The following is a 25,214-nucleotide window of genomic DNA, read 5'->3' as shown; positions in this document are numbered from 1 at the left end:
CGACACCTGCCGACACCGGACCCAGACTTTGGAATTCAGCCGACCGAGAGCTGCCTGGGGCAGGACAAACCCATATGTTATGACTGCAGTTGCATATCTATCGGACATCTACATTTATGGTAGGTACAAAACTGTACTATTTGCCTCCCCTCACAATTACCAAATACAGAAATTTGCACAAGAACTTATCACTCTCAAGCATGGGAAGTGGATGCTCCATCATTCAGCTGGAAAGGCCTGACAGTTTATGCCTTCCCTCTGATGTCTCTTCTCACCAAGGTGCTACTAAAAGTCAGACAAGGAAGGCCAAAAATGATCTTGATTGCACCAGATTGCCCATGCCAGCACTGGTACCCAATCCTAAAGAGTTTGTCCCAAGGCCCACATTGGCCTCTACCACAAATCCCTCATCTTCTGACACAACAAAACAATCAGATTCTGCACAGTCAACTCATAACCTTAAACCTGGCAGCATGGCAGGTAATGTAGCCACTCAGACTGCACCTCTCTCTAAAGCTGCTATGGATGTTTTTTTGGAAGCCAGGAGGCTCAGCATTAGGAAATCTTATGCAGAGAAATGGAAGAGATTCTGTGCTTGGAACCAGGCACAAGGGCTTGAACCACTTGTCCCTAATATACCTCAGATTTTGCAATACCTAACTGAGATGTTGGAAAAAGGCCTATCTTTCTCATCTATTAAAATCCATGTCTCTGCCATTTCAGCTCATTACAATACAGAGCCTCCTATTTTTTCACATCCTCTACTACAACAGTACCTCAGAGGGGCAAAAAATATAAAACCTCCAAGGAGAGCACCATTATCTACTTGGGACCTCAATTTTGTTTTAGAAAAACTCACACTACCTCCTTTTGAACCAGCCAGCACAGCTGGTTTAAAATTCTTGTCATGGAAAACTGCTCTGCTCCTAGCAATAACTTCAGCAAGAAGAGTCTCAGAATTACAGGCATTGATGGCTATGGAACCTTTCCTCATTTTTCATCAGGACAGGGTTTCGCTTAGGACAAACCCAACATTCATGCCAAAAGTGGTCTCCAATGTGGCCTTAAAGCAAACCATTCATTTACCTACTTTCTACCCAAATCCCCAGAATAAAGGGGAAAGACTTCTGCACGCTTTGGATATACCCAGGCAGCTACGTTTCTACTTGGACAAAACAAAAGCTTTCAGAAAAACTGAGCAACTGTTTGTAGCATATGCTGCAGGATCACAAGGAAAGCTTATTACAAAGCATCTCCAAATGGATAGGACACTGCATCCGCTTCTGTTATGCACAACATGTCAGATCAGTGCCTAAGGGCATTAGGCCTCATTCTACCAGAGCAGCAGCCACTTCAGCAGCTTTCCTCAGAGGAGTACCAACCAAAGACATTTTAGAAGCTGCAACCTGGAGCTCAGTGCACACTTTCACCAAGCACTACCACTTACCTCTCTACTCTAAATCCAGAGCAGACTTTGCCACTGCAGTTCTGCACGGCTTGTTAGCCTCGCCATATCCAATCTAGGCCCAGCCACCCAACCTCAGCTTTGGGATTCTACCCAATTGTAATGACTGCAACAGTGAAACACGATGAACATAGTACAGTTGTGTACCTACCATAAATGTAGATGTTCGAGTGTATTCACTGTTGCAGTCCAGATTACCCACCCACCATCCCCCTTTTCTTTGCTGGGACCTTTTCTGTGCTTCTCAACTCTATACAACCTATGTGGTGTATTTGCTTGTAGATGAAGGAAATGTTTATAGTAACATATGCATGTTTTTTTGGCATATTTTTATCTTTTCAGCCTTCCTATCTGGGGCACCTGACATCTGGGGCAAGAAAAACGGAAGAAAATGGCGTCGGTTGCAACTTTTATACCCCTGGCGCACTGACGTCGGGGAAGAGGTGACAGCAACCGAAGCCGGACCTAGACTTTGGAACTCGGGCCAACTGCAGGTCGCCTGCCAGCAGGATAACCCAATTGTAATGACTGCTGTTTTTGTGCTTTGCTCTTTGAACTCTCCACAACTTCAAGGTTTTTCAGAATTCCTTGAAGCCTGAAAAAAGGCATTCACAGGAGCCAAACATTTTCTGATTTACCCTTACATGGACAACCTGATAATTCAAGCAAATCTAGACATTCTGCAGCAGAACCCCCAAACCACTATATCCGTGCTCCAAGGCCTGGGGTTTACTATCAACATCAACAAGTCTTCTGGTATCTGTTCTCAGGATCACATTTTCCTGAACTGCAGAACAAGGACAGACATTGATTTTTCTTCCTCCACAAAAAATACTCCTCTACCCTACTTCCAACATTTGCTTCCTCAAACTTCAGTGTCAGCCAGAGAGTTTCTCTGCATGGTAAGGTTCATGGTATCTGCAATTCCCATGTTACCCTTAGCCAGACCTCATATGTGAAAATTCCAGTGGTATCTGAAGCCAGCATACTCATTCTCTGGAGTTTGTTCTCCCTGATGTCCTTCATGGATGCATCTGCAGTCATAACAACTGGGTTGTCCTGTCGTCAGGCAGCCCCTCGGTCGGCTGGATTCCAAAGTCCGGGTCCGGCTTCGGCTGATGTCGCACCTCACCCGATGTCATCTCTGCTGGTCTTCGGGTATAAAGGCATCAGCCAACGCCATTTTCCTCAGTCTTTCTTGCCGCGTGGCACCCGAAGCAGAAGCTGATGTCCTTCATGGATGCATCTGCAGTCATAACAAGTGGGTTGTCCTGTCGTCAGGCAGCCCTTCAGTCGGCCGGATTCCATAGTCCGGGTCCGGCTTCGGCTGATGTCGCACTCCACCCAACGTCATCTCTGTTGGTCTTCGGGTATAAAGGCATCAGCCGGCGCCATTTTCCTCAGTCTTTCTTGCCGCGTGGCGCCCGAAGCAGAAGCTGTTCGCAAGTGCCGGTCGGTCGGATCCAGAGATTACTTCTACCGAATACTACCAAGACTTCTAAAGCTAAGTACCCGTTGGGGACTCTTTCTTGCCTCAGCCGATGTCAGAAAAAGTTAACAATTGTTTAAACTGTGGGAAACAAATACCTCATAAAGATTTCCACTCTTACTGTCTGCCTTGTTTAGGCCCAGCCCACGACGTAGCAGCCTGTTCGCCTGTGCTTCCTTCAACCGACGAACGCTTAGGCGTCGGTCGGAGTTCGCAGAACAGTTTTTCGGTTCTGATTTTGCATACATTATGCCGACGGATCCTCCGACTACCCAATCTGGCAAAAAACGCAAAGATAAAGACCGACACTCGCGGTCCGCGGTTTCGGCCGAAACCTTGGTCAAGCAAACCGTGAGTGTCTCGGTTTCGGCCGAAACCGAGAAAACTGAACAAAGTACAGCTGAACCTATTCCTACAACTGAGGCCCCTGCTACAACTCTTGAAACGATTTCAGAAATTTTACCCACTACGGTGGTTGACTTATCAGACACCATCCCCTTGGATGTTTCTACCCCAGCACGTGGTGCTGCTAGGCCTCCAGCAGCCATGTCCATTAAGGCCTTCGCCAGGGCTAAAGCTGCCAAGACTACTAAAACAGTGCCTGTTAAACCACCCCCTTCCAGGCCCTCTTCTAGTTCTCAAATGCTTACCTTGGCAGAAGATTTAATTTCATTAATTAGAGGATCTCAATCTCACCCAGACAGGGCCTCTCAGCCCCAGAGAAGAGACCTAGGGCAGAGCCCCGAGCCAGTGTCCTCTGATGATTCTGCTGATGAATCAGACATAACTGACCAGCCAGAGGCTCCTTCTCCAATTTTGAAGATTCTGATGCTGAAGAATCCATCCCAGCTGCTTCCCCACCAGAAGAATTTTCCTTTGGGGAAACTTTGCATGCCATGAGAACAGTTCCAATGGCAGCAACAGGATTTTCAGACTCCAGAAAAGACTTAGGACCTTTCTGCACCTCCCTCAGCACAGGCCCTTGGCTATACCCCCTGTTCTCTCTGTGGTGGATGATGCTTTCAATGATGTTTGCTCCGCTCCAGATTCTTTACCCCCAGCCCCTGCCAAACCAGACAGATTTTACAGGGTGCCAGATACTCATCACCACCTTTACAAGGCTCCACTTGCAGACCCAGAAACTATATCCCAGGGCCCCAAGGCAGTAGCCACCATAGCTAAAACCCTATTCCTTCTGAAAGGGAAGCAAGGTCATTAGACAGATGGGGTAAAAGGTCTACACTTCAGCTACTCTCTCAGCTAGAGCTTTAAACTGTCAGTTTCACATGATACAATACCAAGAGTTTATGCTGGATCAGTTAACTAAAAAACTAACCACTGATGAATCTCTTGATAAGAAGTATGTATTAGATATGGTAAATAACATACAACAGGTTAGCAACCATTCCTTAAAATGTGGCTATGATGCACTGGAGGCTTCATTTAGATCAGCCATGACAGGCACAGTGATAAGAAGGCATGCATGGCTAAAGGAACAAGCTTTACCGGATCATGTTAAAGCTAAGTTGCTAGATGCTCCTATGGACAAGACAAGTTTGTTTGGTACATCTGCCCAGCAGGTTATGAAGAAAATGGAAGAAAAGGCAAAATCTGTTCAAACTGTTAAATATTTCTTGCAGGTTCAACCCCAAGGTTTAGCAGGAACTGGCCTACCAAAAATTGGTCTTTTCCTGACTCCACAAAATTTCAAAGGGGCAGGAATAGACGTTCCAGAGGCAGAAACCAATCCAGAGGAGGTGCCTACAGAGGAAGACAGTGGCAAGGTAACAACAGAGGCACAGACACGCCACTGCCACTACATCAACACAACCACAGTGACTTAACCTAAACCCGCCTACCAGGGAACAAATAGCAGCTCCTCTAGGCGGAAAGTTAACCTTATTTTCAAAGAACTGGCACTACATAACAAAGGACAAGTGGATTTTACAAACCATAGATCAAGGTTACCGGTTTCACTTCCACACTATTCCAGTCAAAAGAGGAATGCCAGATCTACCTCCAAATCAAAAAACAGAGGCTCTACGCCAGATAATGGAGTTAGCAAACATGAGAGCTGTGGAAAGAGTGCCAGCAGCAGAGCAAGGAAAGGGGTTCTACTCCAGACTATTCCTAGTTCCAAGAAAGGGAAAAGTTGGAGACCAATTCTCGACCTGTCCACCTTAAATTCATACATCATTGTCCCAAAATTCAAAATGCTGACCCTACAGCAACTTCTTCCCATGCTGGGCAAGGAGTCTTGGCTGGTAACTCTAGATCTCAAGGAGGCATACCTGCACGTCCCCATTCGACCAATCTGCAGAAGATACCTCAGATTTCTTGCAGGATCAGAGCACTATCAATTCTCAGCATTGCCTTTTGGCTTATCTACTGCGCCCAGAGTATTCACAAAATGCCTGGCATCAGTAATCGCCATTGCAGACTTCAGGGAATTCAAATTTACCCATACCTGGACGACTGCCTGCTACAAGGGGACAACAAAAGCAAGCTGACAACAGATTTACAAAGGGTCATTTACTTGCTACAAGCACTGGGATACACAGTCAATTTACAAAGTCAAGGCTAATACCATCCCAAACAAGGACTTTCTTGGGGAATTGGACACAGTAAAACAAATGGCATTCCTGACTACAGAAAACAAAAGAACTCCCTCTATACTTCTTGGCACTAACAAAACTGAACAAGTTAACAGCAAGAAAAGTACTGCAGGCCTTGGGCTTCATGGCATCATGCATAATCTTGGTTCCATTTGCCAGACTACATATGAGAAAACTACAGTGGTACCTAAAGAATTTATGGTCCCAACACAGACACAGTCTAGAAACAGAAATCCCACTAATTCCATGCTTAAAACAGGAGTTCCTATGGTGGGCTCAGGCATGCCAGTCAAACCCAGGCCTACCCTTTCGCAGATGTCAAGCAAGCCAGACCATCACAACAGACGCTTCAGACCTAGGATGGGGGCACACATGCTGGACAAATGCGTGCAAGGATTGTGGACACAGGATCAACTTCAACTGCACATCAACCTAAAAGAAATGCTGGCAGTAAAACTGGCAATCCAAAAGTTCAAACCATTTCTCAAAGAGGGCCAGTTGATGATAAGGACAGACAACACCACAGTCATGTGGTACATCAACAAACAGGGAGGCACTCATTCTTACGCCGTATGCAGAATGACCTTGGAGCTGTGGACCCTGGCACTCAGCTACAACATCCAGTTACAGGCAATATTTGTACCAGGGAAAGACAATACCCTAGCAGACATATTAAGCAGAACCACTGGATGCCCACGAATGGAAGCTTCATCCGACATCTTCAAGACCATCTCAAAGAAATGGGAATGCCACAGATAGACCTATTCGCATCACCTCTCAATCACCAGCTCAAAAATTCTGCACAAGGACATTCCACCCATTAGCATGGAAAGTGGATTCGCTCTCTTTCAACTGGAAAGGCCTAACAGCATATGCATTCCGCCTCTTCCTTTGATACACAAGGTACTACTGAAAATCAAGGAAGAACGCCCAAGGATAATCCTGATAGCTCCAAACTGGCCAAGACAACACTGGTACCCACTACTGAGGAGCATGTCTCGAACAATATGTGGACAATTCCCTGATGCCTTTGATGTTAACGCAGAACAACTACAGCATCATACATCCAAACCTAAAACCTTACAACTGACTGCATGGAACATCACATAACAGCAGCTATTCCAGAACTTTCCCAAAGAGTTAAAGACATTATTCTGGAAGCACGCAGACCTTCAACAAGAAGGAACTATGCTGGAAAATGGAAAAGGTTTGTCATCTGGAGTACGGAAAGAGGAAAAGATGTGTCAAACATAGATATGCCTAACATTCTGGAGTATCTGGCGAACTTCTTCATTCAGGCCTGTCCTACTCCTCCATCAAGATACATGCATCAGCTATTTCAGCAGAATACAGCTTTGATACACCTGTTTTTTCGCACCCTTTGCTCAGACAATTCCTCAGAGGAATCAAGAATGTAAAACCTCCAAGGAAACCACCATTACCAGCTTGGGATTTAAACTTTGTGCTAGAAAAGTTGACACTAGCACCCTTTGAACCAGCAGCAACAGCAGACCTACAACATCTGTCATGGAAAACTGCTTTCCTACTGGCAATTACTTCAGCAAGGAGGGTTTCAGCACTACAGGCCTTAATGGCAGTGCAACCCTTCCTAATCTTCCACCAAGATAGAGTGTCCATGAGGACTAATCCTACATTTATGCCTAAGGTGGTATCCAGAGTGTCTTTAAACCAGGCAATCCACCTACCTACCTTCTTTCCCAACCCACAAAACAGAGGGGAAAGAATACTGCATACCTTGGATGTACATAGACAGCTACGCTACTACTTGGACAGAACAAAAATAGCAGAAAGACTGACCAACTTTTTGTAGCCTATGCAACAGGAAGGGAAGGAAAAGCTATTTCCAAACAGACAATCTCCAAATGGATAGGAAATTGCATATGATTCTGTTACTCCTTCCATGGAAAACCAATTCCACAGAACATAAGACCTCATTCTACAAGAGCAACAGTCACTACCACAGCCTTCTTACGAGTGGCAACCAAAGACATTATTGAGGCTACTTGGACCTCCGTGCATACATTTGCCAAGCATTATAATTTGCCTCTATATTCCAGATCCCGAGCAGGGTTTGCCACTGCTGTACTGCAAGGGATCCTAAACACACCATAATCTACTTTTATCCTCCTCCCTAGTTGGCTATGGTATTCTACCACTTGTTATGACTGCAGATGCATCCATGAAGGACATAGTACAGTTTTGTACCTACCATAAATGTAGATGTCCGAACTGGATAGCATCTGCAGTCAGGATTACCCTCCCACCATCCCTCTGTGGTACTCCTAGGGTGTTTACCCTTCTAATAGCTAGCTGTTGGGGAGTCTTTTATGGTGTATTTGTTTGTGTATATGTACATACATGCTTATTGTTGTGTTTACCTCTATCTATTTGGAAACATTGGCATCTATCCAAATTTTAGCCTGCAAGAGGGCTACTGGCATCTGGGGCAAGAAACACTGAGGAAAATGGCGTCGGCTGATGCCTTTATACCCGAAGACCAACAGAGATGACGTCGGGTGGAGTGCGACATCAGCCGAAGCCGGACCCGGACTTTGGAATCCGGCCGACTGAAGGGCTGCCTGACGACAGGACAACCCACTTGTTATGACTGCAGATGCTATCCAGTTCGGACATCTACATTTATGGTAGGTACAAAACTGTACTTTCGCAAGTGCCGGTCGGTCAGATCCAGAGATTACTACTACCGAATACTACTTCGAAGACTTCTAAAAGCTAAGTACCCCGTTGGGGACTCTTTCTTGCCTCAGCCGATGTCAGAAAAAGTCAATAACTGTTTAACTTGTGGGAAACAAATACCTCATAAAGATTTCCACTCTTACTGTTTGCCTTGTTTAGGCCCAGACCACGACGTAGCAGCCTGTTCGGCCTGTGCTTCCTTCAACCGACGAACGCTTAGGCGTCGGTCGGAGTTTGCTGAACAGTTTTTCGGCTCAGATTTTGCGTACATTATGCCATCGGATACTCCGACTACCCAAATTGTTAAAAAACGCAAAGAAAAAGACCGACACTCGCGGTCCGCGGTTTCGGCCGAAACCACGGTTAAGCAAACCGCGAGTGTCTCTGTTTCGGCCGAAACCGAGAAAACTGATCAAAATACAGCCGAATCAATGACTACTACTGAGGTTCCTGCTACTTTACTTGAATCGGCCTCAGAAATTTTACCAACAACAGTGGTTACTAGTGACTTATCAGACACCATCCCTTTGGATGTCTCTACCCCAGCACGTGGTGCTGCTAGGCCTCCTGCAGCCATGTCTATTAAGGCCTTTGCCAGGGCTAAAGCAGCCAAATCTACTAAGTCAGTGCCTGTTAAACCCCCCTCAACCAGGCCCACTTCCAGTTCACAAATGCTTACTCTGGCAGAAGATTTAATATCCTTAATTAGGGGATCTCAATCTCACCCAGACAGGGCCTCTCAGCCCCCACAAAAGAGACCTAGAGCAGAGCCCCCCGAGCCTGTGTCCTCTGATGATTCTGGATGACTCGATATTACAGACCAGCCAGAGGCTCCTTTTTCCAATTATGAAGACTCCGATGCTGAAGAATCCATTCCAGGTGCTTCTCCACCAGAGGAATTCTCCTTTGGGGAAACCTTACATGCCATGAGAGAACAATTCCAATGGCAGGAACAGGATTTCTCAGATTCCAGAAAAGACTTAGGACTTTTCTGCACTTACCACAACATAGCCCCTTAGCTATACCTCCTGTCCTTTGTCTTGTGGACGATGCATTTAATGATGTCTGCACTGCACCTGATTCCTTACCTCCAGCCCTGCCAAACCCGATAGTTTTTACAGGGTGCCAGACACTCATCACCACCTATACAAGGCCCCACTCGCAGACCCCGAAACTATATCCCAGGGGCCTAAGGCAGTAGCCTCGACCACAGCAAAAAACCCTATTCCTTCTGAAAGGGAATCCAGGTCTTTAGACAGATGGGGCAAAAAGTTTACACCTCTGCTACTCTCTCAGCTAGAGCTTTAAACTGTCAGTTTCACATGATACAATACCAAGAGTTCATGCTTGATCAGTTAAATAAAAAGCTATCCTCTGATGACTCTATAGATAAGAAATATGTATTAGAAATGGTAAATAACATACAACAGGTTAGTAACCATTCTTTAAAATGTGGCTATGATGCACTGGAGGCTTCATTTAGATCAGCCATGACTGGCACAGTGATAAGAAGACATGCATGGTTGAAGGAACAGGTCTTACCGGATCATGTTAAAGCTAAGTTATTAGATGCTCCTATGGATAAGGCCAGTTTGTTTGGTACACCTGCCCAGCAGGTAATGAAGAAAATGGAAGAAAAGGCAAAATCTGTACAAACGGTTAAAGATTTCTTACAGGTTCAGCCCCCAAGGTTTAGCAGGAACTGGCCTGCAAAAATTGGTCCTTTCCTGACTCCACAAGATCCCAAAGGGGCAGGAATAGACGTTCCAGAGGCAGAAATCAATCCAGAGGGGTGCCTACAGAGGACGACAGTGGCAAGGTAATAACAGAGGCACAGACACAGCCACTACCACTGCAACAGGACAATCACAGTGACTTGACTCTAATTCCGCCTACCAGGGAACAAATAGCAGCACCATTAGGCGGAAAATTAGCCTTATTTTCGAAGAACTGGCACTATATCACAAAAGACAAGTGGATTTTGCAAACCATAGACCAAGGTTACCGGTTCCACTTCCACACTTTACCAGTCAAAAGAGGAATGCCAAACCTGCCTCCAAATCAAAAAATAGAAGCTCTACAGCAGATAATGCAATTAACAAAGATGAGAGTTGTGGAAAGAATACCAATAACAGAACAAGGCAAAGGATTCTACTCCAGACTATTCCTAGTTCCAAGAAAAGAAAAAAGTTGGAGACCTATTCTCGACCTGTCCATCTTAAACACATACATCATTGTCCCAAAATTCAAAATGCTGACCCTACAGCAACTTCTTCCCATGCTGGGCAAGGAGTGTTGGCTGGTAACTCTAGATCTCAATGAGGCATACCTGCACGTCCCCATTCGACCAAAATGCAGAAGATACCTCAGATTTCTTGCAGGATCAGAGCACTATCAATTCTCAGCATTGCCCTTTGGCTTATCTACTGTGCCCAGAGTATTCACAAAATGCCTGGCATCAGTAATCGCCCACTGCAGACTACAGGGAATTCAAATTTATCCATACCTGGACGACTGCCTGCTACAAGGGGACAACAAAAGCAAGCTGACAACAGATTTACAAAGGGTCATTTACTTGCTACAAGCCCTGGGATACACAGTCAATTTACAAAAGTCAAGGCTGATACCATCCCAAATAAGGCATTCTTGGGCGCGGAATTGGACACAGTAAAACAAATGGCATTCCTAACTGCAGAAAAACAAAAAGAACTCCCTCTTTACTTCTTGGCACTAACAAAACAGAACAAGCTAACAGCAAGAAAAGTGCTGCAGGCCTTGGGCTTCATGGCATCATGCATAATCTTGGTCCCACATGCCAGAATGCATATGAGAAAACTACAGTGGTACCTAAAGAATTTATGGTCCCAACACAGGCACAGCCTAGAAGCAGAAATTCCACTAATCCCATGCCTAAAACAGGAGTTCCTATGGTGGGCTCAAGCATGCCAGTCAAACCCAGGCCTACCCTTTCACAACTTTCGAGCAAGCCAAACCATCACAACAGACGCCTCAGACCTAGGATGGGGGGCTCACATGCTGGACAAATGCGTACAAGGATTGTGGACGCAGGACCAGCTACACCTGCACATCAACCAAAAAGAAATGCTGGCAGTAAAGCTGGCAATCCAAAAATTCAGACCATTTATCAAAGAAGGCCATTTGATGATAAGGACAGACAACACCACAGTCATGTGGTACATAAACAAACAGGGAGGCACTCATTCATACCCCCTATGCAGAATGACTTTGGACCTTTGGAACCTGGCACTCAGCTACAACATCCAGTTACAGGCAATATTTGTACCGGGAAAGGAGAACACTCTAGCAGACATGTTAAGCAGAACCACCTCGGATGCTCACGAATGGATGCTACACCCGGACATCTTCAAGACCATCATAAAGAAATGGGGAATGCCACAGATAGATATGTTCGCCCCTCTCAATCACCAGCTCAAAAATTCTGCACAAGGACATTCCATCCACTTGCATGGAAGGTGGATTCACTCTCCTTCAGCTGGAAAGGTCTGACAGCATATGCATTCCCACCTCTTCCCTTGATACACAAGGTATTACTAAAAATCAAGGAGGAACGTCCAAGGATAATCCTGATAGCTCCGAACTGGCCAAGACAACACTGGTACCCATTGCTGAGGAGCATGTCTCGAGACAAAATGTGGTCAATACCCCTGATGCCTTTGATGTTAACTCAGAACAACTACAGCATCATGCATCCAAACCTAAAAACTTTGCAACTGACCGCATGGAACATCTCATAGCAGCAACTAATCCAGATCTTTCCCAAAGGGTTAAAGACATTATCCTTGAAGCCCGCAGACCTTCAACAAGAAGGAACTATGCAGGAAAATGGAAAAGGTTTGTCATTTGGAGTGCTGAAAGAGGAAAAGATGTGTCGAATATAGATATTGCTAACATTCTGGAGTATTTGGCAGAGCTTCTACATACAGGCCTGTCCTATTCCTCCATCAAGATACATGCATCAGCTATTTCAGCAGAATACAGCTTTGATCCACCTGTCTTTTCACATCCTCTACTCAGGCAGTTCCTCAGAGGGATCAAGAATGTAAAACCTCCTAGGAAACCACCATTGCCAGCTTGGGACTTGAACTTTGTGCTGGAAAAGTTGACACTCCCTCCTTTTGAACCAGCAGCAACAGCAGACCTACAGCATCTATCATGGAAAACTGCTTTTCTACTGGCAATAACCTCAGCAAGGAGGGTTTCTGAACTTCAGGCCCTAATGGCAGTACAACCCTTCCTAATCTTCCACCAAGATAGAGTGTCCATGAGAACTAATCCTACATTTATGCCTAAGGTGGTATCCAGAGTGTCTTTAAACCAGGCAATCCACCTACCTACCTTCTTCCCAACCCACAAAACAGAGGGAAAGAATGCTGCATACCTTGGATGTACATAGACAGCTACGCTACTACCTGGACAGAACCAAAAGTAACAGAAAAACTGACCAGCTTTTTGTAGCCTATGCAACAGGAAGGGAAGGAAAAGCAATTTCCAAACAGACAATCTCCAAATGGATAGGAAATTGCATACGATTCTGTTACTCCTTCCATGGAAAACCAATTCCACAGAACATAAGGCCTCATTCTACAAGGGCAACAGCCACTACCACAGCCTTCTTACGAGGAGTGGCAACCAAGGACATTATTGAGGCGGCTACTTGGACCTCCGTGCATACATTTGCCAAGCATTATAATTTACCTCTGTATTCCAGATCCCGAGCAGGGTTTGCCACTGCTGTACTGCAAGGGATCCTAACCACACCATAATTTCTTCTTCCTCCTCCCTAGTTGGCTATGGTATTCTACCCAGTTGTTATGACTGCAGATGCATCCATGAAGGACATAGTACAGTTTTGTACCTACCATAAATGTAGATGTCCGAACTGGATAGCATCTGCAGTCAGGATTACCCTCCCTCCTTCCCCTCTGTGGTACTCCTAGGGTATTTACCCTCCTAATAGCTAACTGGTGGGGGGGAGTCTCTTATGGTGTATTTGTTTGTATATATGTACATACATGCTTATTTTTTGTGTTTGCCTTCTATCTTTTTGGAAACATTGGCATTTATCCAAAATTTAGCCTTCCAAGAGGGCAACTGGCATCTGGGGCAAGAAACACTGAGGAAAATGGCGTCGGCTGATGCCTTTATACCCGAAGACCAGCAGAGATGACGTCTGGTGAGGTGCGACATCAGCCGAAGCCGGACCCGGACTTTGGAATCCGGCCGACCGAGGGGCTGCCTGACGACAGGACAACCCAGTTGTTATGACTGCAGATGCTATCCAGTTCGGACATCTACATTTATGGTAGGTACAAAACTGTACTTTCTTCCTTGTCTGAAGAGGGAGATACACTGGTGGATTCAACAAATTTTTCAGAATCCAGGTCTTCCTCTATTGACCCGTGTCCTGTGCAGGAACTGTTTGCAGACCTCTCTGCCCAGGTCCACAAAATTTTCACTCAGCACCATAGTCATGTGGTAGAATGCCACGGTGGTGCAGCGGTAGCATTGTTGCCTCACAGCAAGAGGTTCTCCCCTTCAGTTCTCGGCTGGAGCACCTTCTTTGTGGAGTCTGCATGTCCTCCCCGCACTCGAGTGGCATTCAAAAGACGTGCGTGAATGGGCATGTCTTCGTTGAAGGCTGCGTGTCGGGCTGGCACCTCGGCACTGTAAAAATCAACTGCCAGTCATTAGCAGACCGGCATTCCATTGTGGCGACCCTTAACCGGGAAATGCCGAAAGAATAGCAACCATAGTCATGTGGTATGTGAACAAGCAGGGAGGCACAAAGTCAGACCTTCTCTGCAGGTTGGCCCTTCAGGCCCAGGAGATTGCTTCTCGAGCTAAAGTCACATTACTAACCATTTACATTCCCTCTGGTCAGAATGTTCTGGCAGACACTCTTAGTAAGTCCATGACACAAGCCCACGAATGGATGCTTCACAGGGATGTGTTTCTAGACATTCAGTGGCGTGGTACTCCAAGTATACATCTTTCCCTCCCCCTTGAACAGACAGCTTCCAAGATTTTATGCCAGAGTCCCAGCTCCTCTGCTATGGAAGGTGGATGCCCTTTCATTCTCATGGAAGGGGATCCCCTGTCTTTCCTGCTCATTCATCAAGTTCTGCTGAAAATACAGCAGAACAAACCAAAATCGTGTTAGTTGACCCCCCTTTTGGCCAAGACGACACTGGTTCCTTCTTCTGCAGTTAGCCAAGGGGAATCTTGACAAGTTACCTCACAGGATGGATATTATCCCACAAAACATGGGATCTGTAATCCATCCCTACTTAACTGTGAGCCTGACTCTGTGGGTGTTAGGCTTCTGATCCCTTTCCAACATTTCTGAGAACATGCTTCTAGTCCTGCAGGAGGCCAGGAAACCCATGAATAGATGATTCTACTTGTACAAATGGAAGAGGTCCTCCATATGGTATCTGAAGAAATGGCTAGATCCATTTTCAGGTGACACCTTCTAGTTCTTATTTGTGTGAGCTGCTTAAGGCTGGATTTTGGCTTACTCTTCTGTTAGAGCCCCATCTGTTCTGCATGTCTGCCTCTATCTCCTCCTCTAGTTTCTAGGCTAGAGGTTAAACTTTTAAAGGTGTCTTCACATCGGACCTCCCAGGAAAACTGTTCCCCTTCATGGGATTTAAATTTTGTACTGGAAAAGCTTACTCGGGCTCCTTTTGAGCTAGCAGTCCCAGCTTCTTGGAAAATTTTCACATGGAAGACCATTTTACTGGTAGCCATCACCTCTGCTAGAAGAGTTGCTGAACTTCAAGCCTTAATGGTTGGTCAGCCTTTTCTCATTTTCTACAAGGGTTGGGTTTCACTCCGTACTAAGCCCTCCTTCGTGCCTAAAGTGGTTAATGACTTGTCCCTTAATAAATTCATCTACCTCCTTTATTTCCTACTCCTCAAAATCCTAGTGAAAGGGTGCTACATAACTTGGATGTGCATAGACGATCAGATTTTACCTAGACAAGACAAAGTCCATTGGGAAATCAGTACAGCTGTTTCCTTTCATCCCAGGGTGCTGAGAAAACCTGCTTCTAATAGAAACCAGTTCCACTTGGATCTCTTAAGGCCTTTTCCTTCTGCTGTGTTCCATGGAAAGACGCTTTCTTCCTCAGTCAAAGCTTATTCCACTAGGGCTGTAACTTCATCTGGGACCTTCTTCAAAGGTCTGGACACTGCCTTATGGAAGCAGCCACATGAGCTTCTGTCCACAGGTTCACCAGGCATTACAAGCTGGATTCTATTTTCAGATCCAGAGAAGGCTCTGCCAGGGCAATCCTGTATGGTTTCATGGAGACGTCTGCTGCAAGCCACCCTTTCCCTTCCATGAGTTTTTATGTTGGCTGCTTTCTTATGTGCATCATCGCACATACCTTGCAGTAGTACGTATTTAGTATACTTGTTGGACATTGGGGTTGCCTGGGCAGGGAATCCCTCATGTTATGATTACTGCAACATGGAAGAGAGGGACATCTATGATTATGGTAAGATTTTACACAACTGTTTGTATCCTCACAACTGCGAGTCCCAAATGCTTCCTTAAAGTGCTTTGTGGGATATAAACATGGTATACTGTATCCATAAGTATGCCCTGCTGTGGGACACTAGTCCAGTAAAAATCTTGTTCATTATGTTCCTTCCAGCTTCTCAGGCATGGCTGTAAACATCAGATCTTTTCCTCTTTTCTCTGTTCTCCATCTGCTTTTTGGAACTGTTCCTCTTGATGTCTTTTTTTTTTTTTGCCAGTCTGTCCTTAATTTCAATTTTGCAGCTTGACCAGTACATCAAAGTAATTTAGTGTTTACTCTATTTTTCCAGTCTCCTCTTATTTAATTCTGTCTGTGCACTCCTTTAGGGTTCCACTTGGATAGTATCTGCAAATTATTTTCTTCAACCTTGTTTGAAGCTATAACTTTAATCTACCCTTGACACGGTCTGCTTCCAATTGAACTTCTGCTGAATCCTTGCCGTATCGAACTTTCTCTTCTCCCATTTTCTCAGCTTTATTTCTCCTGGAATTTTTTCTTAATGACATCCAGCCAGAATGGACTTCAGCCAGGAAACAGAATTAAAGTAAATTGACATATTTTACTTGCTGTTTTCAAGTTATTGGCATAGTTAACATTCTTTTCTTCAGTATTCATGTTGAAACTCTCTTTGGTCTCAGTAGTCATCTTGAAACTCTCTTTGGTTTCTGTTATGTTGATACTTCCCGACTCTGCTGTTAGAATATTTTGGATTTCGTCCAGTATATTCCACCTTGTTAGAATTACTGCTTATGATGCATTCCAGTCATACACCTACTAAAGAAGGGTCCCATATGTTAAGACATATTTGTCGTTAACAGTTGATGAGTAATGGGAGCCCTCTATTCCAAATCCCTTACTGCCACCAACATGTGTATGGCTGGCACTTCCATGCAGCTATAGCTTTTGAAGTTCCACATAATATGTGTATTTCTTGTTACCATGTTGGTGTCCAATTTCACTTTTTACCAATTTACGAGGAATGTGCTTGTCTGTTGATTATGGGGTAGATTGGCAGGCTTGGAAACTAGATGTGATATCACATGCCATCATAGGAAGGCCACAAGTGCTAGCACAGGGCACATTTACCTCAGTGTTGGATCCTCTGAAGTGAAATGACATATTGGAATGGGTGATAGGATGAAACTAATTGCAGACCTACAAAGTTTCCTTTCAGGTCATCTTGTATGATAGGAATGTAGCTGTTTTATGTATAGTTATTTGAAAAGTGAACACTGTCCATTTCTGTCTTAATTTCTGTACATAAAAGAATTATAAGAAATGTGGCTAGCCAATGCTTTCTCTCCAGTGTTTTTGACATTTAGCTGTGGACTTGCCAGCTTCTCATTGAATGCAAAATTATAGAATCTTCCATCCTTGGAGAAGGAACTTTGATGGTTCTGCAGGTTTGCTGCAAACAAGATAGACATTTGGACATATAGCCCTTTGACTTTGAAAGGTTGCCTCTGCCCCTTGTTTTGTATGGCTGCTTCTTCCCAAGTCTCGTATAAACTCAAGTTTCATTTTATAGCATGTCATTTTGTGTATTTAGGCACCTGTGTTTTCACAAAACTTTGATTTATTACATCTTGCATGTATTAACTGCTGAAAAGTAACTTCTGAAGCACTTTTGCAAATAAAGATGAATTCCCCTTCAAGAATAGGCCGTTTTTACCCAGAGTGTGATTGTTTGTGTAATTAAATTTGTTTTCTGCTTTAGGTTCACGTGTGCTAATCTTCAGTCAGATGACCAGATTGTTAGACATCTTGGAGGATTACTGCATGTGGAGGGGTTATGAGTACTGTAGATTAGATGGTCAAACACCTCATGAAGAGAGACAGGTTTGTGGATGGTTACACTTTTATAGCATAGATGTCCGGTACACGTTTGCATTAAGCTTTTTTTTTAATTTTTTTTCTGGGGGTCCCTTGCATTAATACTTTTTTTTTTTTTTTTTCCAGGACTCTATTTCCAAGTATAATGAACCTGGCAGTAGCAAGTTCATCTTTATGTTGAGTACTCGTGCTGGTGGCCTGGGGATTAACCTTGCTACTGCTGACGTGGTTATCTTGTATGATTCAGACTGGAATCCACAAGTAGATCTTCAAGCTATGGTATGCATCTCAGATGAAGATGCAACTCCAGTTGCTTGCTCTGGAGGAGTGGAATAATGTGGTAATTCTGATAAAGAATGGCACATATTAGGATGTTATAGTATAAATAACCTTCAAAAATATAAATATTGTAACTAAGCTGAGCAGTATATACAGAACATTAGTTTCTTAGGTGAAACCATTTGTTTTAATCAGAATTGTTTATTATGTGTTTGGAGGCATTTTCAGAATTTGTGCAGATTTTGAGGTGGGATGCATCAGAAAAATTGGAGGAAATTGACTTTAAACTTTCGTACTGCAGTCCTCCTCAGATTTCCTGAAAGTATCAGCAAATAGCTGCTGATATCTTACATTTGCTGCATACTGGTGCATCCAGCACAGTATTTAGCAGATGGCCAGCTCCCAAAGCTTCAAGGTAGCCTTCCACATATCCAAACTCTTTACGGCGTGATCTGACCTGAAAAAGAGTGGTTTGGGTATTGCATCTTCAGAGTTTAATTTCAAAGGACATTCCTGTTGCAGGCTTGCAAGGATCAGTAGTCTAACACTTTTAATTGTTGGCAGATTAATTCCCTTTGGGGGGGGGCTTCCCTTTGAGGGAGAAAAAGGCTTCCAGTGATTTTTTATGACTAAAAGTTAACGTCTGTGAAATTATTTCATATTGGTGTTTGGTTCAGTCTCCTGACCCCACATTTCTGGGGAAAAATGGTTTTTTTTATTTACTGAAGAGGTTCAAGATTCTGAAATGAAAAATGATTGGCACCCAAACCACTTTTTTTTTGTCTATCTTCAGTTCAAACTGAATAACTGTTTAGGTGTTTGGAATGTGCCCTTGAAGCTTTGGAAGTTGGCTGTCTATTTTATCTTGTGCAGAATATTACCCATGTAGCTAGAGCTACTACAGCACTGATCATTAGAACATCTGCTGTTGTAGTGAGTTTACGTATGCGATTCTGATTTCACCCCCCCCCCCCCCCACAGAAGACTAGTGCCATTAAAAAGTTGTCCTCTCTCCTTGCTTAGCTGTCTAGTCTTTTTTGAAAACCAGGATATATGTACTGCTTACGAGTACCTTAGCACTTCGTGCTTCATCCCATATTTTTTTTCTTTTTATGGTTTCTGTTTACATTGTATGGAAACTGTGGGTATACTCTTGTACACTTATAAGTATGTATATTATGTTAGTGTTCTAGCTGTATTTTTGTTTTGTGTGTAACTGAGACTCTTGCTCCTTTAACAAAGAAATGTCATTTGTTCCTGGTGATAGATTTTAAAGTCGTATACACTTGATGAAGTTGCCCATAGTTTATTTGACATTTGTTGACCAGGGTAGTCCGACTGAGCATGTGCCCTTTTTCAGCAGAGTCCCGGGGAGAAAAGTTCCACAGTACAAATTGAACAATAGAATTTCACAATACAAATTAAGCAAATACATTCACAGTAGAAAGTAAACTAGTAAAAAGTAAATAACAAGCAAGTAATAAATTCTCAGTACAGATTATGCAAGATATGTATAAAAACACACTAAGACTTAATATAAAACACTAAAGATTAATATAAAATAAGTCAAATAGATGAGCTTTGCTGTAAAAGTAAGGGAAGATTTGGCAAAAAGAGGCAAATGAAATTGTAGGCGAGTATTTGGGGGGTGAGCAAGTACAGCGTGAGAAAATGCAGGAGAATTTAAGATTTTGTCCATAAAGGTAGTTATACCAGTTTGGTGAGGTAACGTGTTGGGGGAAATGAGAGTAGGAGAGGTGGTAGTGTCCAATCTATGTGCAAGAGATTAGAAGTGGAGAGAAGAAAAGCTGAATGATGGATTGTGTTCTCTTCCATAGTACCTTTTTTAGGCAATGCCAAAGTGAAAATACTTCTGACATAGCAAATCAAAACCAAGATCATCTAAAGTTGTTACTGCTCGGTGCTAGGAATCTAAACAAGCAACTCCACTCCCTAGAAACTCTCCTCACCCTAGAGAATGCTGACATCTGTGCAGTGACTGAAACATGATTTTAATGCCATGATAGCACCCTGACATGCAAGGCTGTAATGCCTTCCACACAATTAGAGCAGCTGCTACAGAGGCATGGATGTAAGGTAGATGCGTCTCAGTTTACATAAAATGTAAATATGCCTCAATAAGCAGGACAATGCACTTCAGTTTCAACATGTTAAAAGCACCACAGGCAGAATGCTGTACCACTACCTTGCAAGCTGCAGATTCCCTCTGTGACCCAGGAAAACTGTAGCATGTATTTAAGCTTACTGGAAATACTCACCATCCAACTCAAAACCATATTCATGGAGGACTTTAATTACCCCACTATTAACTGGGAGTCCTATACGACACCAAGTATGCAGGCACAAATTCATGGGTTTTGTAAACCCAAGCGCCCTGGACCAGATTATCAGTATGCCTTCCGGGGCACAAACATAGTGGATTTGGGTCATCACTAATAAGGGAAAGTAATGCACACTCCCAAGTGTAACTTCTCTGGTCAGATCGGAAAATGGTCTCTCTTTGAAGTGAGAAAAAAATGGAACCCCATCTAACCTTGGAATGTTTAAAAACTATTCTGAGGCTAACTTCCCACTATTAGTGATAACCTGGCAAATTTTTAACCATTTCCAAATCCTAAGACCTCTGCTGCCTACTCAGAACTGTTGACACAAGTATGTTAATAGCTGCATAGAGGCGGCTGTACCTACCAGGACTAACTCAAAACAAACCAGCTTGGTGGAATTGCAGCAGCAACAGGCTGTATAACAGGTGGAAGGAAATCATAGGGAAAAAATTAGGAGGTCTAGCATCCTGTGGGATAAAAGCACCCTCATCAAACCAAACCAGTTCTGAGGACAAAGTGTACCAGAGCCAAATCTGAAGTAAATTTGTCCTCCTAGGCAAAGGACAACCACAAGGCATTCTTTAGCTATATCCACAACCTCAAAGTCAATACACAATTGTGTGCAGAGCTCATTGTTAATGGAGCCACCTATACTGAGCCAGAAGATAAGCAAATCTACTGGCAGAAAAATTCAGCTCTAACTTAATGGGTGCTTATGATTGGAGGTGGTTCTAGAGGCGCTTGAGAACCCGGAATCTGCCCAGATGACTGTTACCAAAGCAGTCCCGGGAACCTTAATGGAAGCTGGGATGTTGGAAACCGCGTGTACATCCGCTGAGGCAATTCAGCCATCAGAGTCTGATGGTGGAGGGGAACCACGACTCACACAATCTGAAGGCCCTGCTCCTTCTATTCCTACTAAGCAAATGTCCACTTCTATGCTTTCTCCACTGGCAACTCAATTGAAAAGAACCAAGCACCCTGAACTTAAACCGGTGCCTGCTTAGGAAGTGATGTTCATCATTTTTTACTGAAGTGAACTAACGAAAAAACGGAAATTTTCCCATTATTTTTTCAACTGACTGGAACCCAGGTCTGGTTTTACTTTATATTATTTCACGAACTTTACATTGCCTGTGACAATTTATTAGACATTATTTTTAAACACGGATAGTACGTGGATTGTATCCCATTTGGGCTTTTACATTCTTTGGTTACCTTATACATCTAATAAATCTTGTGTGTTGCCACAAAGGAGTTCCATCCTTAAAAGTATTAGTCAATACTCGTGTTTTTTCTTTAGGAAGTGATGTTCATCGTGTTTCACTGTTGCAGTCATTACTCTTGGGTTATCCTGCTGGCAGGCTACCCGCAGTCGGCCAGAATTCCAAATTCTAAGTCCAGCGTCGGTTGCTGTCGTCTCTTCCCTGACGTCAGTGCACCAGAGGTATAAAAGATGCAGCTAGCGCCATTTTCTTCAGTCTTTCTTGCCGCGCGGTGCCCAAAGCAAAAGATCCGAAGTCTTCAGTAAAGCTAAGTACCCCATTGGGGAAACTTTTTTCATGCTCCAGACCGATGTCAGAAAAAGTTAACAATTGTATTTCTTGTGGAAAGCAAATACCTCATAAGGATTATAATTCTTACTGTATTCCTTGCCTAGGCCCTGATCATAATGTTGCTAGCTGTCGGTTTTGTGCTAGATTCAACAAACGCACTATTAAGCGTCGGTTTGATTTTGTTTATTAATTTGGCCAGAAATTCATTTACATAATGCCATCAGAACAGCTGAGGACCAGAGTTTCTAAAAAACGCAAGGAAAAAGAGAAGGACAGGCATCCAAGATCCAAAACCGACGAGGCTTCCGCTAAGCCAGTTGCCGGTTCTCAGTGAGGCAATTTCGTAGTCCCTGACACCCGCTACCTCAGAGCTACAGGCCGCTGACGACTCCCACGTGGAGCCAGCTAGGCCTCTGGATACTCAAGGTATTGGACACTCTGAATTCATTCCCTCAGATGGGTCCGGAGCCGCTGAGCAGGCATCGGCTTCTGAGGGTGTTTTCAGACCTACACAGCTATATGTAAAGCCTACTTCATCTTCAAAAGCAAAGATTACAGCAGCTTTAAAGACAAAGAAACAAGTACAGCATTCTACAGGACAGACTTCCATGCCTAAGAAACAGATGCTCAAAATGGCCGAAGACCTTATTACCTTTATCAGGGGTTCCCATCCCCCTCCTGACAAAAGGCCTAGGCAAGAGACAGACTATGACTCTTCAGATCAGGTTTCCATTTCCTCTGACTCCTCTTCTGTACAGGAATACTCTCTTCCTCCCTATGAGGATTCTGATGCTGAAGAATCCATTCCTTCAGCCTCTCCTCCTGAGGATTATTCCTTTGGGAAAACCCTGGATACCATGAGGGAGCACTTCCACTGGGAGAGCCAAGATTACTCAGAATCAAAGAAAAGGCTTAGAGATTTTCTTTTACTTCCTCAGCACAGGCCTCTTGCTATTGCCCCTGTGCTAGACATTGTAGATGTATTTTCAGAGTCCGGCCTTTCTCCAGACTCCTTACCTCCAGCTCCTGTTAAACCAGACCGATACTACAGGGTTCCTGATTCACATAAATTTCTTTATAAAAACCCTGCTGCTGACCCAGAAACTATTTCTCAGGGTCCCAAGGGGGTTAAGGCCACTACTGCAAAAAACCCTGTCCCTTCTGACATGGATTCAGGGGCACTTTACAGATGGGGAAAAGGTTTACACTTCTGCTACTTTGGCTGTGAGGGCTTTAAATTGTCAATTTCATATGATTAAATATCAGCAATACTTAATGTCACTGTTAAAACAGAAAATGTTGACTAATTCTGCTTGCACAGAAATAAGGAAATACAGGATTTATTGCATGCAACTGAACAAGTGGGAAAGCATACATTGCAATGTGGTTTTGATTCTCTGGAGGCCTCCTGCAGGGCCGCAGTTACGGGTTCTGTCATTAGGAGGCATGCTTGGTTAAAGGAACAAAATCTGCCTGATAATGCTAAAGCAAAATTATTAGATGCTCCATTACAGCATGATACTTTATTTGGTGTTAAAGCAGAGGAGGTTTTGAAGAAAATGGAGGACAAAGCAAAATCTATGCAAACAGTAAAGGATTTCTTACAGGTTCAGCCACCAAGATTTAGCAGGAACTGGCCTATAAAGAATTGGCCCTTTCCAGTATCAGACAGGCCGCAAAGAGGCAGATACAGATGTCCCAGAGGCAGATCCCAGCCTCTGGGCTCATACAGGCCTAAACAGTGGGGCGCTTCTACCTCCAAAAAGTGGAGAAGACAAAGCACAGCCATACAGGAAACAGTCCCATTGACTTGCCTCTGCCAGCACCTAGCATTTATCTTCTTGCAGTCCCCTTAGGGGGAAAACTAGCACTTTCCTCTCAAAATTGGCACATGATTACCCAGGACAAATGGGTATTAAATATAATGTCTCAGGGCTAACAGGTTTCACTTTCACACCCTGCCAAAGGTATGCCAAATCTGCCACACAATCAGTGGGCAGAGGCACAAAAACAAGTTTCATCCCTTATGCAAATGAGGGCTATTCAGCAAGTACCACAGCAAGAGCAGGGACAAGGATTTTACTTGAGACTTTTCTTGGTTCCCAGATAGGACAAAGCCTGGAGACCAATACTGGACCTGTCTTTTCTAAACACATTTCTGGACGTTCCAAAATTCAAAATGTTAACTCTGCAGCAGCTTCTGCCCAAGCTGGGCAAGAAGGCTTAGCTTGTAACTTTGGACCTAAAAGAGGCATACCTGCATATACCAATCAGACAATCTTGCAGAAGATACCTCAGATTCATAGCTGGCTCAATGCACTACTAATTCTCTGCACTGCCCTTTGGCTTATCTACTGCACCCAGGGTCTTCACAAAATGCCTGGCACCAGTAATTGCATTTTGCAGACAGAGGATTTCAAATGTATCCTTACTTGGAAGACTGCCTTATACAAGCAGAGAACAAGGACACTCTACTAAAGCATCTGGCGTTCATAAAAAGATTATTAATTTGCCTAGGGTACACAGTAAACGAAAATAAATCACAACTAGTGCCCTCTCAAGAGATAATATTCCTGGGTGCAAGCTTAAATACAACTGCCCAGATGGCTTACCTCACGCCAGACAAAGGCAACTAACTTCTTACTTCAAAATGTTGGCAACAAAGACCCAGCTATCTGCAAGAAAAATTCTGCAGGCCTTGGGCTTCATGGCATTTTGCATTCTGCTAATTCCATATGCCAGACTGCATATGAGGAAACTTCAATGGTACCTAAAAAGTGTCTGGACTCAACATTGTCAAAGCCTGGAAGCATTAATTACCCTCATTCCTTGCCTGCAACAGGAGTTTCAATGGTGGGCTCATGCCTGCCACCTCAACAACGGACAGCCATTCACTCTACTCGCAGCCAGGCAGTCAATAACAACAGATGCATCAGATTATGCCTGGGGAGCACACATGGCAGGAAAATGTATTCAGGGCACATGGTCCACAAGCCAAATGCATCTACATATCAATCAAAAAGAGATGCTAGCTGTTCAGAATGCCCTGACAGCTTTCAAGGATCTACTCCATCCAGGACAACTACTGATAAGGACGGACAATACTACAGTCATGTGGTATATAAGCAGGGAGGCACACATTCCTACCCCTTTGCAGACAAGCCATAACTTTGTGGAACACAGCATTGACTTATCAAGTACACCTGGAAGCACAATTCGTGCCAGGAAAGAACAATACTCTGGCAGACGAACTAAGCAGAAACCTTATGGATCCCCACGAGTGGAAACTGGATCCTCAAGTCTTCAGCATGATAAAGGAATGGGG

At 44.0% G+C, this 25,214-nt stretch overlaps 1 protein-coding gene across 1 annotated transcript in view; it reads left to right on the top strand.

Annotated features, from left to right (window-relative positions):
- LOC122794851 (SWI/SNF-related matrix-associated actin-dependent regulator of chromatin subfamily A member 5-like) overlaps positions 1-25,214 on the top strand; it is a 1,390,680-nt gene that overhangs the window by 626,981 nt on the left and 738,485 nt on the right. Inside the window, exons 12-13 of the mRNA XM_044063455.1 lie at positions 17,594-17,715; positions 17,836-17,988. Coding sequence (XP_043919390.1) covers positions 17,594-17,715; positions 17,836-17,988 — 275 coding nt within the window. The remainder of the gene's footprint in view (positions 1-17,593; positions 17,716-17,835; positions 17,989-25,214) is intronic.

This window comes from Protopterus annectens, chromosome 2.part1 (genome assembly GCF_019279795.1).
Source record: "Protopterus annectens isolate FY-2018-M chromosome 2.part1, PAN1.0, whole genome shotgun sequence".
Lineage (NCBI taxonomy): Eukaryota > Metazoa > Chordata > Ceratodontiformes > Protopteridae > Protopterus > Protopterus annectens.
This window is presented reverse-complemented; position numbering and strand designations above follow the sequence as displayed.